Genomic DNA, 18,798 nt, shown 5'->3' with positions numbered 1-18,798 from the left:
AGACAGTAGATGAGACAGCATACGAGACAGTACACGAGACAGTATATGAGACAGTACACGAGACAGTATATGAGACAGTATATGAGACAGTATGTGAGACAGTAGATGAGACAGTATACAAAATAGTATATGAGACAGTATACGAGACAATATATGAGACAGTATACGAGACAGTATATGAGACAGTATATGAGACAGTGAGCGAGACAGTTTAGGAGACAGTATATGAGACAGTACACGAGACAGTATAGGAGACAGTATATGAGACAGTATAGGAGACAGTATATGAGACAGTATAAGAGACAGTATAGGAGACAGTATACGAGACAGCATATGAGACAGCATATGAGACAGTATTTGAGACAGTAGATGAGACGGTGAGCGAGACAGTATACAAGACAGCATATGAGACAGTATACGAGACAGTATACGAGACAGTATACGAGACAGTATACGAGACAGTAGATGAGACAGTAGATGAGACAGTAGATGAGACAGTGAGCGAGACAGTATACGAGACAGTATACGAGACAGTATACGAGACAGTATATGAGACAGTATATGAGACAGTACACGAGACAGTATGTGAGACAGTATATGAGACAGTAGATGAGACAGTGAGTGAGACAGTATACAAGACAGTATACGAGACAGTATACGAGATAGTATATGAGACGGCACACGAAACAGTAGATGAGACAGTGAGCGAGACAGTATATAAGACAGTATACGAGACAGTATGTGAGACAGTAGATGAGACAGTATACAAAATAGTATATGAGACAGTATACGAGACAATATATGAGACAGTATACGAGACAGTATACGAGACAGTATACGAGACAGTATATGAGACAGTATATGAGACAGTATACGACCACAGAGACCGGCGCATTTAGAAAACTATGGAAACCATTTACAGAAAGTGTCTTTTTCACTGCCATTGTTACTTTAGTGTCTGTCCTCCTCTGTGGTCCTCTTGTCCTCGATCACCTCCTATCAGTGTCTGAGTCTCCATCTTGAGTTGTTTGACGTCAACAGTGTTGGGATGTCACAAGACCACAGAAAGTTTGTTCATTTTTTGGTTAGAGACAATATTCATTTGTCATGAGACGCAGTCATGACATGAATTCTGACCCAGGAATGTGATTGACCATCACACCCAGTGGGGGGGGAGGGCCTTCTGCAGGACCTTCCTCCCCCCCTTTCTGCTCACAAGACTCTCCCCCATGCAGTCAGCCAGTCACTGATTGGTTGAGGCTCTCAAGCTTTGACACCTCCGAATCAACATTCGTCGAACAAAAGGTTTCAGCCAGCCTCCATTCTCGCTCCCTTGCAAAGCAAACTCCAAGTGGGTGGGTTGCTGGAGAGCTGCTCCCAGCAGCTCAACTCCCCCAGCGTTAGCACACAACTAACACCAGACGCTCTTGCAACCAGAGGCCTTCACTCCTCAACTCTTCCGCTGACCCAACCAGGAGGGTCAGACCTTCCCCTGATCCAGAGACCAGCACCCAGAGTCTGATCTCCAGGGAAACCAACCGGTTCCTCCAGGACGGGACCAGGGACCCTCACAGAACTTCTTTGTGTTTTTCCTGAACAAGCAGGAAAACCATCACAGACCTGAGCGACCAGCTCCTCAGTCTGAACAAAGGGAACAACCAGGAGCTGCAAAGAAGGACTCCTGAAACATCAACTTCATCTTCTTCTCCTCAGCCTGCAGAACCAGCAACCACAGTTAGCAGGAGGTGCTAACTACAGGAGAAGACACCAGCTTCCCTCCAGCAGGACAACAACTGAACTCCTTCAAGGAAGTGGGAACAACAACTGGGCTTTACCTGAGATTAGTTAAACCTGATGCTATGATAGAACTGTTTAACTTTATGAAGATGTGTTGGTTCTGTTACAGTGATTGAGTTCTATAGATAATGATATTAGAAGCAGTTATCAACTTGTAAACCAACGTTAGCTCTGCCACAGACACAGGGTCTGCATGCTAATCTTTGCTTTACTAACTAGTTAACTCACAACCCTTCACATATCACATCAAAGACAACATCACACCGTAACTGAACACCATCTGACGACTCCTGACGTTTTACAAGACAAATCACATTCACATCAACTCATTCTAGAAATGGTCCTTTAGCAGAGACACACCAGAAGCTGATGCTACGGCTAGCTTCTATTGTTCCATTGCTATCAGCACATGGTGGAGACCCAGGACAGACCTCCTGTTCTCTGACAACCTCCATTTGGAATGTAGTTTCTTGTGATCCGCCATCTTGTTTTGTAGTTCCATCACACGTCTCACACACACACACACTCCCTCCAACTCTCTCTCTCTTTCGCTCTTTCTCTCTCCACACACACACACACACACACACACCCAGCTGTATATAGGTAGTTAGAATCTGTGTTTTATTTGTTTTCATTGTTAATAAATATAATGTTTGGAATCATACTTGCTGTTTTATTAATGTGCACAAAGGAGAATGAAATGTCGACTCTTCTGTGTCAAGAACTCCAAAATCCTTCAAGCTTTACTGTTAATTCTGGTAATTGTAATTAATTTAACTATTAATTCAAATTCCTGATTAACTGTTTAGTATATCTTATGAGACTGATAGAACTGAATTGGCTATCATTTCCTGTTAAGACAGGTGGAGCTCCGAGGTTCTGATACAGATCAGATAAAATTTCAACAACATTATTAATAACTATCTTTGATGACTTTTAATCATTATCGATAGCCAACCAAAACATAAATAGTGATCCATATGAGGTAGTAAATCCCTACATAATGGTGCCCCGTGTCCGGGCTACATAATGGCCACAACAACAGTGTTTTATGGGGCCAGTAAATCGAAGCAGCTTGAAACTGAATGAACTTCAACATGAAGAGCAGAACAGTGGTGAAGTGGTTGGAACGGCCAGCTTGATCCCAGGAACAGCTTTTCCTGTGTGGTTGAAATGTTCTGACAGTATCCGTGTTTTAAAAGCTCATCCAGCTTCTTCCTAATACCTTGAGACATACTTCTTGAGTTTTAAATCATCTGAAGGTGTGTTACCCTGGCAACCTGTCCTATCAGTTCACTGCTCTTTATCAGCTGATTCAAACCTCAATCAACTGACTAAAGATTGACGGACTCAGATCGTCTGTGAGACAAAGAGACAAAGAGACAAAGAGACAAAGAGACCTCTGGAGCTCCTCTTTGAAGTAATGACTGACGAGAACCAGCTCAGACCTGCAGTCAGCTCCTCCTCTGACTCTTCACGTCTTTTCAACTGAGAATAAGAAGTCAAACTGTCTGGTCGAAGATTAAAGGCCTGAATATAGACTGAATCTTTCACACAGACACTGGGAATAGAATACTTTTTAAAGAAGAGGTTGTTCAATGTGCAAGAAGAAGAATTGAGAAATGGCAATTAAAAATCTAAGTCAAGTAATTCATTTCATTTCAGAAACTAATTTATGGAATGAATAGGTGACATTTCTTCTTCACAAGTGATTTGTATTAAAGTGAAATCACTTTAATAAAGTGAACTCATTGAAATATTTGAAAGTGAAAATCTTCAACCCCAGTGGGTTCACAAATAAGGCTTCACAAAAAGTAAAAATAACAAAAAAACAACAACAATAATAATAATAATAATAATAACAATATAATAATAATAATAATAATAATAAACAAAACATTTAATGTTTTATTTATTATTATTATTATTATTATTATTATTATTATTATTATTTAAAAGATGACCACCTTTTACGAGGCCATCTTTATCACCAGGATTAAACAAAATATTTTTATTCAAATTTCTAAACATCAGTGATGTTTACGATAAACGTAAACCTCACTGTGTTGTGCATGAAAGTAAAACATTTTTTAAAGATATTTCTCAGAATTTTCCTCCAGCAGCTTACATGCCAACATGTACCATAAGTAATTGTATGGTCTCTCTGCTTTACCAGGGCTGTACCGTGTTGTTTCCTGTTTCCTGGAGACGGTTATTGGTAGTTATAAACACAAATTGAGTTAATGAATTAAAAAAAACTCCTAATTGACTTTCAGTGGAAATAAAACAACAAAAAGAAAACAGAGATAAACAAATATCTTTAATGAATGTAAAGTTTGTAATAAATTCTATTCATTAATAGTTTTGAAAGCTAAAGTGCTTCTGTGAAAAAAAATAGCCATTTGCATTGTGTATTTTCTGTTAGTACTTTCTCTTAGTGTTATTTTACTTACATTTGCTTTTGGCTCCTTCCGCTGAAAAAAAAAACACATTTCCTGAAAGAAAGATTCAACAGAACGTTACTTCATCAGCATCACGACTTAATTCCCATCCAAGCAAAACTAAAAGAACTTGATGGTCAGTGTTACCTAGTATCAGGTAAACAATGAGGGGAAAGGAAGCCTTCATTCTTTCAGTTCTTCGATCCTAAAGGTTTTCTATAGTTGTGATGTAAATCCCCTCTGCGCTCCGTCTCCTCTGAACTCACAGTAAACTGACTGAAAGAAACACACATCAGCTCTTTTGTGCACTGGATGAAACATTTGCTTGGCGTTGAACATTGAAGGTCCTCTTTTGAGTTTTAGAGGCAAAAAGCAGAAGAGAAACAGAGAGAGAGCTCTGACACCTGTTGAACATATGATCCTCTCATTTATTTGGTGTGGAACATAAATACTTCAGACGATTTCTCTTATTTTAGCTATTTATATCCAGATGATTTTTTTTTCATGTTGGATATAAATCGTTTCTCCTCACAGGGAAAATATTCAAAGCAGCTTCAGACCTGTGTGAACTTTTAGTGTGTCTGGTGTGTGCTTTAGAGTCGGGACTTAAAGTAAAGTAAAGTATAAGTAAATCCCAGGTATGAATGTAGTTTGACTGTTTACAACAAGGGTGTCAAGCTTTAGGCCCGGGAGCCAGAACCAGCCCTGCAACAGGCTCCGGTCGGGCCCAAACCACCAAACCAACGGTGGAACATTTCAAAGAAAACGTTTCTGAAGAAGAGCGACGCTGAAACCTGAGCTGAGATCTCAGTGACGCTGCCATGAACGATATTTACCTGCTTGCTATTAAACTGGCCTCAAAGTTAGCACATTTGTGAAAACACCCAGAATGCAACAGCAACAGGAGTTCCTGGATGTTTCACTCTGAACAGCAAACTTCTCGAGACGTCGGTCTCAGAGGACCCAATCAGACGGTTTCTTTCTCAAGCGTTCTGCTTGTTGGAGTTTCCTTTCAGCTCCCAGCTCGTCTCGGGCGGAAACAGACTCCAGGTTCAGTCGAAGGCGAAACACAGGCTCTACTTTTGAAATCAGGCTTCGAATGTTCCTGTTGGTTCAAGCTTGTGTAGCGAGGTGCTGGCTCAGGTCGCCCTGCACATGTTTCTGGGGAATGTTCTGTAGGTTTAGGCTCCTGAGAGACTTTCTGTATTCCACCTCAAGAATCAAGGATCCTTTCATTTTCCTCATGGGGGAAACTTGCTTTTGCAGAAAAGTTAGCAACAACTAAATAAGACCGAAAACAAGAAATGAAGTGAAAAGCGGGAAACTCACACTTCAGTATTTACAGCAAAGGAATTCTTCACCTTGTTGGTTATTATCCCCCGCCGTAGCCGATAGGCCCCGAAGGGGGATCTTGAAACAGTCTCCGTACGTCCGTCCGTCCGTCCGTTCGAACGTTCCTACCTATATCTCGGCAACCCCTGGGCCCACAGTGACCAAACTTCACATGTGGATACATCTCAGAGGGGGAAGGGATACTATGGTGACCTTGACCTAATTTGCATATTAAGTAGGTCACAGGGTCACGAAGTGCTTAAAAACACATTTTGGGCTCTGGAGGCCTAGGCTTTTGAGCTAGGGCTCTGAAATTTTATACACACATGATACACACTCCAGGGATAACCTCCAGTACACCAAGTGACCTGACCTTGACCTTGAAGATTGGTAGGGTCTGAAGTTTGCTCGTCATGGTTGCAAAATACATGTATTTTCATATAAACATTTCTCCTCATTTCTCAGCAGTTCGTGGGCCCACAGTCACCAAACTTCACACATGGACACTCCACCTGGGGAGAAGGGGCACCATGGTGACCAGGACCTATTTTGCATATCAGGTCACAGGGTCACTAAGTGCATAAAAACACCTTTTGGGCTCTGGAGACGTATTTTGACATAGCTTATGAAGAAGACCTTTCAGATTCTACATAATGATCTACTAGGACCCATGGAACACCCTCTAGTGTACCAAGTGTGCTGCCTTAGAGCTGGCTTTGTGAGAAAATATAAAGCCCTCCGGCGGGGGATTAGCCCAGCAACGGCCTTCTTGTTTGTTTTTAGAAACAATTCAACCTAATCAAACGGTCTCTAGATCAGCCGCAGCAGTGTGGGATCCATCAACTTCACACTTTAAAGTCCATTAAGTTTGCATTTGTGGTACAAACCTTGAGCAGATTGCATGTCATATTTTCTCTCCCTGTGTGTGTGTGTGTGTGTGTGTGTGTGTGTGTGTGTGTGTGTGTGTGTGTGTGTGTGTGTGTGTGTGTGTGTGTGTGTGTGTGTGTGTGTGTGTGTGTGTGTGTGTGTGTGTGAATATTGAGCATATCATATTTCATTTCATACACAAAGTACAAGTAAAACCTGAACCAAGCTGAAAAAAGGTCAAATTGATCAATAAACTCTTCCTCAAATCCTATTTTTCAAATGTTTTCTGTGACTTTCTCTTCTGGCATAAAGATGCCGAGACCAATAATCTCATTCAATTGACAATGTTTATCTAAATCACCAAGCAAGATTCATTTCCTCTTTCCAGGCAAATGTTGGAGGTCATGTGGTGGAAAGGAGACAAACTTGTCAGTGCAGTGAAACAGAAAATGTGGCAGAGAGACGAAACCACAGCTGGAATGACTGAATTTAAAGAACAGAGGTTCAGAATATGAATGAACAATGATCCCACTGTACTACTTTCTTCATTTTTACTACTCATTTGAATGACAAAATATTAACATGACATTTTAAATGAAACCCGATGTGAGAAGATCATTTTCTTGCAGGTTTAATGAAGTTCGGTTGTGTGAAGCCGCATTAACTACAAGGACTTATTAACAATCAGGTGTAACACTCAGGGCTGATCTATTAATTGAGAAAGAAATACTTAAAGCTTAACCTGAGTCACCAGAGAACGGCTTGACTGCTGCCGGACGCTTCCGTGTTCTTCACTGGAGCGTCTCCCAGTCGTTCACAACCTCACCTACATTTGTACCGTACTACATTTGTACCGTACTACATTTGTACCGTACTACATTTGTACCGTACTTCCTGTTGTGGGACCAGAGACAGAGTTGGTCCTGGGCCCACTTTGTCGTACCGTAACCTCCCGCCCTGCCTCTACTGCAGTGGAACAACGGCTAAAGGGATTGGGATTCTTCAACAACAAATAATGGCTCCACATCTAAGGCCATGTAATCCACTACAGTTCCCTTGTGATTCATGTAGTTTCTCGGTTTCAGTCTCCACTGTGTGCTGCCATTTCAAAACAATATACTAATAATAATAAACATTTAGAGAACTGTGGAGAAGATGAAAGCACAATAACAGAAAGAAAACAATCTAAATCTTCTTTATACTTCTTTATAATAGTATAATAGTCTCTTAATAGGTCAATAATAAATTACTGCAGATTTTCATATTTAGGTTTCTTTACGATTAAAAGTGCATGTGGTTCTGTAAATGTTCTGCAAAGGCCAACGTAGCACACCTCGGGTTCAGATGCTGGAGTAGACTGTGAGCTCGTCTGTCGCCGAGTCTTTAATGGATGTGTATGTGGGCGATGAGGTGGCGAGGGTCATGGCATCACATCCTGCATGTTTGTTGAAGCTCACGCTGGAGTAGAACAGAGCTTCCGGTTGGTTCTGAGGCTGCGATGAAACGTTGGCGTAAATAGAACCCGTGGTGCCGCATGCTTCCTGCTTCCTGCTGGCCGAGGCGGCGGCGACGTCCTGCTGTCTGTCTGGTTTCTGTTTGGACGGCGTCACAAAATCCGCTGCATCGTCCTTTTCTGTATGAAGAGTGAAGAAGTGTGTTGGTTGTCCTTCGTCTCCACCGGCTGGGTTGGGATCATGGTCTTCCCCAAAGACTGAGTTCAAACACTGTTTGGTTTGTTACGTTATGTCAGATACGTTGGCATTAGTTGTTTTAGTTACATTAGTTATGTTGGTGTTGGTTATGTTAGTGACGTTAATTACATTAATTATGATGATGTCAGTGACGTTAGTGATGTGGACATGAGTTACGTTAGTTACAGTGACGTTAGTGATGTTGACATTAGTTACATTAGTGATGTTAGTGATGCTAGTTATGTTAGTTACCTTAGTGACGTTAGTGATGTTAGTTATGTTAGTTACCTTAGTGACGTTAGTGATGTTAGTTACATCAGTTACGTTCCATGGATCCCCTTCACTCACTTTGTCACGACCCAGACTCACTTTATTACAGCACTAATAACACTTTTCCACTAGCTCTTTTCCACTACTCTACTCGCTATTGACGCTTTTCCACTACATGTTAGTACTTGGTACCAGGTACTTTGCTGGTACCAGGTACTTTGCTGGTACCAGGTACTTTCCTGGAACCAAGTGCTTTCATGGAACCTGGTTCCATGTGAGCTGAGGCCAGGAGACAATGTGATGTCAGCAGACGGCAGCTGCTGATTGGCCGGAGCGTCACGAAATATAAGAGTCAGAGGGGGAGCAGGGCAACATGTAAAATATGTGCCTGGAATCCTTATTCAACACTACTGAAACTGAAACCTGATGATAATAACCAACGTTCTAAACTTGAAGCCTGTCCTTGTCAATCAAGGATTGGATGAGCCGTAATTTCCTGCTCCCGAACTGAGATAAAACTGAAATTATTATATTTGGGCCAAAACATCTGAGAGACAAATTATCTAAAGATATAGTCACACTGGATGGTTTTACTTTGACCTCCAGTACCACTGTGAGAAACCTGGGAGTTATTTTTGACCAGGATTTATCCTTTAACTCACACCTTCAACAAATATGCAGGACTGCCTTTTTTCACCTACGCAATATTTCCAAAATTAGAAACATGCTGACTCAAAATGATGCTGAAAAGCTAATCCATGAATTTATTACTTGGAGAGTAGACTATTGTAACTCTCTATTTTCAGGGTGTCCAAATAACTGCTTGAAAAATCTTCAATTAATTCCAAATGCTGCAGTGAGAATCCTGACAAGGACCAGCATAAGAGATCACATCACTCTAATACAAACCTCTCTTCATTGGCTCCCTGTTAAATCTAGAAAATAATTAAAAATCCTTCTTCTAACCTATAAAACTCGTAACAACCATCATATCTTAAAGAACTATTCGTCCTGTATCTCCCAAGAAGAACACTTGGTTCTCAGAGTGCTGGCTTACTGGAGGTTCCTAGGTTTTCTAAAAGTAGAATGGGAGGCAGAGCCTTCAGCTCTCAAGCTCCCGTCTTGTGGAACCTGATCCCAGTTTCAGTTATGGAGGCTGAAACAGTCTCTACTTTTAAGGCCAGACTCAAAACGTTTCTATTCACGAAAGCTTACAGTTAGGGCTCCTTCAAAACACCCCCTACCTGCCTCTCTCTCTACCTCTAGCTCTACCTCTCTCTACCTCTCTCTCTACCTCTCTCTACCTCTCTCTACCTCTCTCTATCTTTCGCTCTACCTTTCTCTACCGCTCTCTATCTCTCTCTACCACTCTCTCTACCTCTCTCCACCTCCCTCTCCCTGATTCAGGGTCTGTTTCTTCCCGATTCCCCAAATCAAGGTTTGTATCTCTGCCCAGTCTATCTCTCTGTCTACCCTCTCCTCTCCTCTCCTCTCCTCTCCTCTCCTCTCCTCTCCTCTCCTCTCCTCTCCTCTCCTCTCCTCTCCTCTCCTCTCCTCTCCACTCCTCTCTCCTCTCCTCTCCTCTCCTCTCCTCTCCTCCTCTCCTCTCCTCTCCACTCCTCTCTCCTCTCCTCTCCTCTCCTCTCCTCTCCTCTCCTCTCCTCTCCTCTCCTCTCCTCTCCTCTCCTCTCCTCTCCTCTCCTCTCCATTTCTTCCTGTTAGAGGGAGTTTTTCTTTCCACAGTCACAAATAAACCTGCTGCTCATGTGGATCCGTTGGGTTTTTCTCTTTTCTCTGTTAAAAGTACCTGGAAATCAATGTGTTGTATTTGTGCTAGTTGAATTGGATTGGATTGGATTGGATTGGATTGGATTGGATTGGATTGAATTGAATTGAATTGAATTGAATTGAATTGAATTGAATTGAATTGAATTGAATTGAATTGAATTGAATTGAATTGAACTGAATTGAACTGAACTGAATTGAATTGAATTGAATTGAATTGAATTGAATTGAATTGAATTGAATTGAATTGAATTGAATTGAATTGAATTGAATTGAATTGAATTGAATTGAAAGAGGTTGTGGTGGCACTGAGGGTAAAGGATGTTTTTATCAGAAACCTTTTCTTCTGCCATTGTGTGCTGAGAAATAAACACTTGTTACCTTGAGATGAGCTGATGAGTCTCTTTCGATGTGTGAAGAATAGAATAAGAACGATGGCCAGAGCCAGCAGCACCACCCCGAGACCCGCCCCCATGTACAGTAGGGTCTCTGAACAAGACAATCACATTACTGATGAATCACTCAAGACACGGGATGGGAACCTTTCACATTTAAACTGGTACAGTACCGACACCTAGTACCAATTTTCTGTACTTTTGTGTTCAGGTGGCAATAAAATTCATTTGTTTAAAATTAAAAACTCTAATATTTATTTCTCAATCTTTAACAAACATAACTGTCCAACATCTAACTGTTTGTTTTTGTTACGTTGCAGGACTTTCGCAAATTACATCAACATGAAAACCCTGAACTACAACGAGCAGTGAATTTTTCTAAATAATGCTTAAATAAATACCAACTCCACCTCCTCCTGTTCCTTTCCTTTCCCCTCTGAAAACATTGTGAGGGTAGATCTGTGTTGGTAGATCTGTGTTGGTAGATCTGAGGCTGTCACTCTTCAGCCTGGAGAAACATCTCGAGCTAAACCAGGAATTCTCGGATTAGTAGTTTTTCCACGCATCGCCTCACACTTCATGTCAAGTCACTTTATAGGTACCGAATTTGACCGGTACCTGTAAAGGTACTGACTTCGGTTCCCATCCCTACTCAGAACTTTTCCACACTTTATTCACACAAGAGACATTTGCTTACTGGAGGTCAGGGTATTTGTACTAGTTGGCCCAGTGGCTCCCTGGTGGCTGGTGCCTGGAACACAGATGAAAAAACATATTTTGACTCCTGCAGTGAGAAGGTCTCATTGGTTTCCTGTGCTGACTAAACAGTTTTGAGGCCCAGTTGTGAAATGCTGACTGAACTTTGGCAAAACGGTAATGGAACGAGGGGTTTCTCCCGTCACCCTGGAAGACGACGAGAGCTGCTTGTGCATTGAACATTGAGATGACTCACGTTGAGTGACTCCGATGGTCACATGATTGTATGTGTCAACGCCAGCTCTTTGTATTCCACACCAGTAGGTTCCTGCGTCAGCCGCTGTCAGCTTAGAGACGGTCACATAAAACGTGTTCCCGTCATCTTTGATCCTGTACTTCCCGTCTGGGTCTGACCTTCTGCTCGTTACCAGGACGTCCTCGTCTCGACAGGCTCTACTGCAGAAGTATTTGACGTTGGAGACGGCGTTTGAATGCACACATTTGATTTTGAGGTCCTCTCCCTCGTCTCCAGTCACCACCAAGGCTTTGGCCTCCAGTAGCCCTGCAGAAACACACGCAGTCTTTAATATTCATGTTTGCCAGAAAAAAAAAGTGTTTTTGTTATTTTAATCTTAGTTTTTAATTCAGTTTCAGCTACTTCGTAGATCATACAAGGAGGAGAAACTGACTCATATTCCTCTGTGTTAAATACTGTGGTTTGGGTTTTTGACAGTGAGAGTAGCGGATATCTCGCGGCTTATTGGTGAAGTAGCATCAATAATTTAACCTCGATGTGAGAATACATTGATAAAAACAGGCTTGGTGTTTGGACTTTTACTGTGTTGCACCATTGACCATCACATATTCCCTTTAAAACATTCTGCTTGTTTAAATATTGTGAAAAAAATATTAAAGGAAATATATACTTTCACTTAATTTGCATTAAAGCAATGAGAAACATTTGGATTTTCAAAACTTTGTGTTCATAAAATTCCCTGTGGAAACACAAGGAGACAGATACACAGCAATCAGACTGAAAGCAGTTGAAAAGTTTAAAGAGAATTTAATCCAGAATTTTGCAGCAAAAGAGATCCAGAATTGGCTTCATTGGTCATTGGCTTCACTTTTACCCACTTGATTGTGAAATGTTTGGTTGCGGTTGTCGCTCTCTGACTCGGGTTATAATTGGTGACATTCAAGGTATTTATTGTGTTTATAACTATAATCCTTCTTTAGCCTGGAAGAACCAAAACAACATTATATATAAACATAACTTACAGAAATTTGAAAAAGTAGCCAAAACTATCTGTTGCCCATTTTCAACATGGTGACTTGTTAAAGTGCAGCACATTGAATAATCAGTATTTTACTAGGTTCATTCAGATGAGCATCCAAGTATTCTTTAAAATTTTACAGTAACTGCTGAAAAACAGCTAATCAGGAAAAAGTAAACTGGTGTGGCTGAGGAGAACGAGAAGAGCCTAACCCTGATAGGAAGAGGAAGAGGAAGAGGAGGAGGAGCAGAAGGACATAAGAATATTTTTACTCACCCTGCAGTAAAAAGGCCATTAGTACCACGGTAACGTCCATGTTCATCCTATACTTCCAATGCCTTTGTCACTTTTTCTCAACCTTTGGCTGTCGCTCTGCTCTGTGAATATTTCGTGAGTCTGCAGGAGGTTCTTCCTTGTTCTACTTCCCCTCTGTGGTTCCTCTGTCTGTATGCGCCTGTCGTTTACTTTCAACACATGATAAGGAGTTCATGTTTCTCCCCCATGACATCACACTTTAGTTCCTCAAGGATTAATAGATCAGAGCACGATGGATGGATGGATGGATGGATGGATGGAGGGATGGAGGGATGGAGGGATGGATGGAAGTTTTAAATTGACAGTTGTAAAACCAGCCATCGGTTCTCTTTTAGATATTATTAGGTTAAGAAAGCTCAGACTGTCGATATGATAAATTGTTTTGTTTTAGATTGAACAAATCCCAGTTACACTATTTTTTTTTTATACCAACTTTACTTCCACAAGATCCCAAACATCTTTCATTCATCGACGTCAACACAATAATTCAGGCATGTTGAAAGCTTCACGTTGCTGCCATTAGCCGCGGCCCCAACGCTGTTTGTGTCAAGACGGGACGGGTTTTCCTGTGTCTCCACTGACAAAAGATCTGAGCTGGTACGGAAAAAAAAAACTTAACCACTGGTTACAATTTTTTGTCACCCCTCCGTTGAGGAAGCTTGCACAATGGAACAGCTGTATAAGGAGTAAGGAGGAGCGAAAATGCAGCCGCCTGCTGATTGGTCAGTGACGATGGTCACTCTCGACTTGCCCTCAGTATTTCAGTATTTAATCCGCTGTAAACCCTCCTGCTGTTCTCACGCGCTGCATTACACTTTACACATACACTGTCCCTGGTGTTCAGACAAGATGCAGACGCTCCTCTCAGTAACAGGAGGGGCGGAGCTTCAGCCGGAGCTGGACGCTGCTGTTCACAATGAAAAAGTTTTCACTGTGTCACAGAGAACGAAGGCTCCACTTCCTGAGCTGCAGCCTGCCGCTTGTTCACCTGACTACTGTTGCATAATGACGACACAAACCCCGCCTGCATGACACAGTTGGGTCTGGGCGTGTCTTACCGTACCCTCCTGCAGTGACGGGCAGTGCATTTCAGAGGCAGGCCTTCACTGCTGGTCTGAGTCAAACCAACCCTCAATAACTTTTTTATGGCTACAAAAACCATGTTACTGCAGAAATGCAGTATAAAGAGCCTTTGCATCACAGATAGAAACTTGTGTAGCCAAAATAAACACCTTTATGAATGAAATAATTCCAAGTTCACGTCTCTTCTCCTGCTTCAGCTGCATAAAAAAGCTGCTGCTTTTCCAGAAACCTCTGGGGGTCGAGGAGGGAGACAAACGTCAGCTTTTCATGGTCTTGAAAATAATATAATGGCAAATAATATAATCCTGTCATGGAATTTCTAGTGAGCGCAGGTAAATTGTACCGGACCTGTGCTCGGAGTGCTGTTCAATGACCTCTTGGAAAAGTCATACTTGAAAATTGTTTTGACAATAAATCTGCAACCAAATGTCTTTATCTTCTCCTTTAGTCATTGTAGGTTGATAAAACCACTATTAAATATATTTTTGTTGGTGCAGCTCGCTACAGATGCAGCTAGCTAGCTGGAGGGTGAACTCTCTGACCAGCCAATCAGAGGGCTTGAATACACTGACGTCACGCTAGGCCTTCTAGAAGGCTCTGAGTCACCAATATCAAAACCTGATTGGTTGAAGCAGCAGCGTGACGACACTAGTTTTACACTGCAGACGCCTGCAGAACTGAATGTGAAGGCCTCAGGCCGGTTTCTTTACCCGGCAACAGGTGATAGCTAAAAGGTGATTGGTTAAAAGCTTTAATGTGGAAGTAGGAGTCTGGAAGCAGCAGCTGGGGAGAAGAGATGAGGAGAAGCCGACAGACCAGTTGGAATTATTTAATAAGTATTCATGGACAAAATATAATCAACATCAGTCTGTGATTCAATTATTTTTCTGAGACCTGCAGAGAAGCCTTGAAGGCCTTGAAGGCCTTGATGGATCACCACTGCCCTCCCGCTCCGCCCTGCCCCACCCCAGCCTGTACCACAGTGGGACCATGACTATTTGAACCATCATTTCGCTCAGCATGACTTTAGTAACTATGACGATGCAGGTGACGGGAACTAATATTAACAATCAAGGGAAGTGTTGTCGTTATCCAGAGTTAATCGTCTCTTTAGAGGGTTCGTGTTTAGTGTCGCTGTTCTCTTCCAGACTCTGGTAAACGTGATTCTCCAGACTGCTGGGATCAAGGTATTGGTACTGACAGAGATAGTAAAGAGCGTCCACATCCACGTAGTCGCTGAGGCTGAGAGAAGTAGCCGACTCCCGCTGCTTTGATGCGAGGCGAGGAGAGGCGCTGCCCGCTGCCGCCATCCCTCCATGTTCAGTGCAACCTGGATATGAACATCGGCGCCAGTCGGGTTCAGTTGTCACACCGGGCATCATCGACTCATAGTCCGATGACATCTGTACCAACAACACAATTAAAATGTTAATTACCTATGAGTGAGATCACATTTCAGTTATTTCTTGGTGTTGAGATGCTCCAGTACGTAATAGATAATGAAACACCTTCATCTTAAATAACCAGTTCCTTCTCAAATCATTCAACACAGATGCATTGGAGGATCTTCATGTGGAACAGCTTCTCTAAATGAAGCATGTTGTTAAAAGCGTTGTTTGTCCAGGGTAAAACAAATCCAGACTTTCTCAAAGAAAGAGTCTTGAAGCCACGAGAAAAGTCTGAAATGTAGTGAAACTGATGGCTGATGTTTTTTCCAGAGAGAATCCAGATGTGGAGAGATCTAGTGGACAAACGGGATCTTGGGACACGAAACCTCACCCCGGGGATGTCCCACCAAAATAAAATACTGCAAACCCCAGTTTGTCTAAGTGTGATGAGGACTTTCCTTCATGATGGTTTTGATGACGTATAGAGACGAACGCCAACGACTAAACTGGATCTATAGATTTTATTCCCTGAGGATTCTGGGAGAGGAAGAAACCTTCACTTCTGACATGTGACAATGAGAATTGGTTCTTCCATTTGATGGTCTTGTTGCTCAATCACTACTTCCTCTTCCCAGTTGCAGTTTTAATAAATACTGACCACTACTGAGCACTGAACAACTGCTGCGGTTTGTATAGATACCTTTACACAGTTTTCCCTCGTAGAGTCACATAAACTCAGTGTGAATATTTTTCACTGCAGGTTGCAGCAGTCATAATGTTTTGTCTGATCAGTGTGTACTCGAGTAGATTGTTCTGTATTCAGGTATCTGAATTCTATACTGGTGAGCGTATTTGTAGATTTCTGTATTGAAGTGATAAGTATTACAGAAATCAGACTGTAGAATTAACTTCACAGAAAACAGCAAAGTCATTGACTTAAACATGACTGGTTAAGTTTACACATGTAGTTACTCACTTCCTTTTCTTGTTTCTTTTATAAATAACCATTTAAAGTTCATAGCAGGTACAGAATAGATGTTTTTTTAGATGACAAGACATTTTGCAGTGACACTAGGAGCACGTAATGATCAGGATAAGGGTTTCTGAAGACATTCAATGAGGATTTTTCCCTTTTCAGAGAGTTGTGAAATACAACGTAAGTTTGATTAATTGGGCATTTTCCAACAGATTTCTATTTAATAATGTTTCGTTGTGAAGCTACAAAGTTGTATACATATTTAAGTAGGTTTTGAAATACTCTTTGACAAAGCCAAAGTGTTAAAATTCTCTACTTCAAAGTGGATTTTCCTACAAGAAGGTCAAATCTTTGGCCGAAAAGCAAATGTTTGAAAACAGTCTCCTTGAATGATTTTGCCATCCATCCACCTCAACCTCCTCCAGATGTGAACGTCGTCCCTCGCTGTGGCTGCGTTGTCTGTTTTTGACAAACCTCTCTGTCGCCAGATGATCCTGAACGCCTCTTCTTCACCGCCAGCAGGAGCCCAAACGTGAACACACACACAAAGAGCATGGCTGACACACACGCCACCGCCGTGAGGTACAGTGGAAAGCTCAGCTCTGGAACAGGAAACACACACACACACACACACACACACACACACACACATTCATGAAAAAAAACATTTAAAAAGCTGAAAATGATGAATGCTACAGATAAACACACATAAATAAGAATAATACTTACTGTCGATTTCTGGAGGATTGGTGGGTGTCGCTACTTCATTTACTGTAAAATAAGAACACAAGGAAAGCATACAGTGAAATTTTATCTTCAATTCAAATGTACAAATATGCTGTATTTATTTAATTTATCTTGTGATGCTTTATGGGCGTTTCCTGTGTTGAAACTTCCCAATCGAATTGTCATCTGCTTATAAATTAGGCAAAAGTCCAAGACCACCAGTGAAAATACTAATTTCCATTTATTTGCTGTATATAGTCTGTGGTTTTTTTTAATTACAGATGTTATAAATCTAAAAAGCACTGGACTTTGTGCACATCTTTAGCAGTAATTCTAAAAATAGGACAAAGAAAATGTAAACTGTGGAGGTTCACTACAGTTGTGAACTTTGCCTCTGAGCTTCACACACGGTCCCCTTTCAAATATATTCAAATATTAATTCAGATTTATTGATTTGAATTGAATAAGTTCCCCTTTGGGTGCACAACTTGATACTTTCACTTTGTCGTTGAGCGGCATTTCCTCACAGTTGCAGCTGCAGTCATCTGTAAGCTTTGGGCAAAATCTTATTTCAAACAAGAAAACCAACAGGAGCTTAAACTAAACCCGACTTCAGTGGAGTTAATTGTTAAGGATGTGACTTTTTAATGACGAGAGTCACAAAGTTACAAAGAGATGTAAACATGACTCATGACTCCTTTTGCTTCTCTTTTTAAAAAAAACAAATTAAAATCCTCAAACTACGATTATTTACGTGCTATTTCTGATTGATGTCGATCAGACCTGCTGAACCAGGAAGGGAGCAACCAAAATACATTCCCTCCCCTACAAAACTTTTCACAGGAACAGAAACTTCTAAGATGCAGAACATAAATGGCAAAAGCACCTCTACTCACTTCCCATTTATTATACGAGTGTCATGATGTTTTCACATAAAGACCCCAACAAATAAAACTCATGTATGAAGTTACGTTGGAGTTGGTATAAAAATAATACTTTGAAAAGTCTTACCTTTAAACCTTTTTCATATCAAATAGACACAAACAAAAAACAAAAACAAAAAAATCTGAAGATTCCGGTGAAATGTGGATCATAAGAAATCCTAACTTTGGTCTCTGAGATCTAGTAACAAACCTTGAGACACTCTGAGTTTGAAGACACTGATGTTATGGGGCTTGTTGAGGACGTCCACGCCGCAGAAGTACGTCCCGCTGTCCTCCAGCTCCAGTTTGTCCACCCGGACTGTGAAGAAGGCTCCAGACGTGTTGTCGAACAGGGCAAAGCGTCCGCCTCCCTCCCACCGGTTGTGTTTCTCCGAGCGGATCAGAGGACGGAGGGGCTGATGGTCGTGGCAGAAGGACTTGGCTTGGTTGGTGTAGACGTGAGGATAATCACACCTGAAGTCAAATCTCTGGCCCTCCAATCCTGTAGCAACCGTGGCCTCGATGCTGATCAGAGCTGCCGTCAGCACAAGATGTTTTAGTTCTCATTTACCAACTTGACATGGATACATATTGACAAAGGCTCACCTCGGATCTGAAGTACGGTGACGACGACGGCGACAGCCGGCCTCAATGAGACCCGGGTCACCCCCATCACTCCCACTTTAACTTTACTGCACGCAGTCTTGCTTCTCTCCTGCAGTCTCACGGTGACAACCGGAGCCCGGCTGAGTTTATTCTACATCAGGGGCTGTCTTCTCCATGTGTTTGCACCTGTTCCTCTTTCATGCACGCTGATACTCCGTCTCTGCGGCTTGTGT

The 18,798-nt window shown here is 41.8% G+C and overlaps 1 protein-coding gene across 1 annotated transcript; it reads right to left on the bottom strand.

The window, feature by feature from the left end:
• Nucleotides 1-7,694: 7,694 nt before the first annotated feature.
• On the bottom strand, nt 7,695-12,843 carry LOC308145291 (uncharacterized protein; the record flags this gene model as incomplete). The annotated part of the gene is made up of 5 exons (XM_080516672.1): nt 7,695-8,070; nt 10,565-10,672; nt 11,276-11,329; nt 11,531-11,836; nt 12,825-12,843. The coding sequence occupies 5 exons, from the start codon at nt 12,841-12,843 to the stop codon at nt 7,778-7,780; spliced, it is 780 nt and encodes a 259-aa protein (XP_080372798.1). The 3' UTR covers nt 7,695-7,777.
• Between the last annotated feature and the right edge of the window lie 5,955 nt (nt 12,844-18,798).

The sequence above is a fragment of the Blennius ocellaris genome, assembly GCF_963422515.1.
Source record: "Blennius ocellaris genome assembly, chromosome: 3".
Classification (NCBI taxonomy): domain Eukaryota; kingdom Metazoa; phylum Chordata; class Actinopteri; order Blenniiformes; family Blenniidae; genus Blennius; species Blennius ocellaris.
Note: the sequence above shows the minus strand (reverse complement) of the source record. Positions and strands in the feature narration are given on the sequence as shown.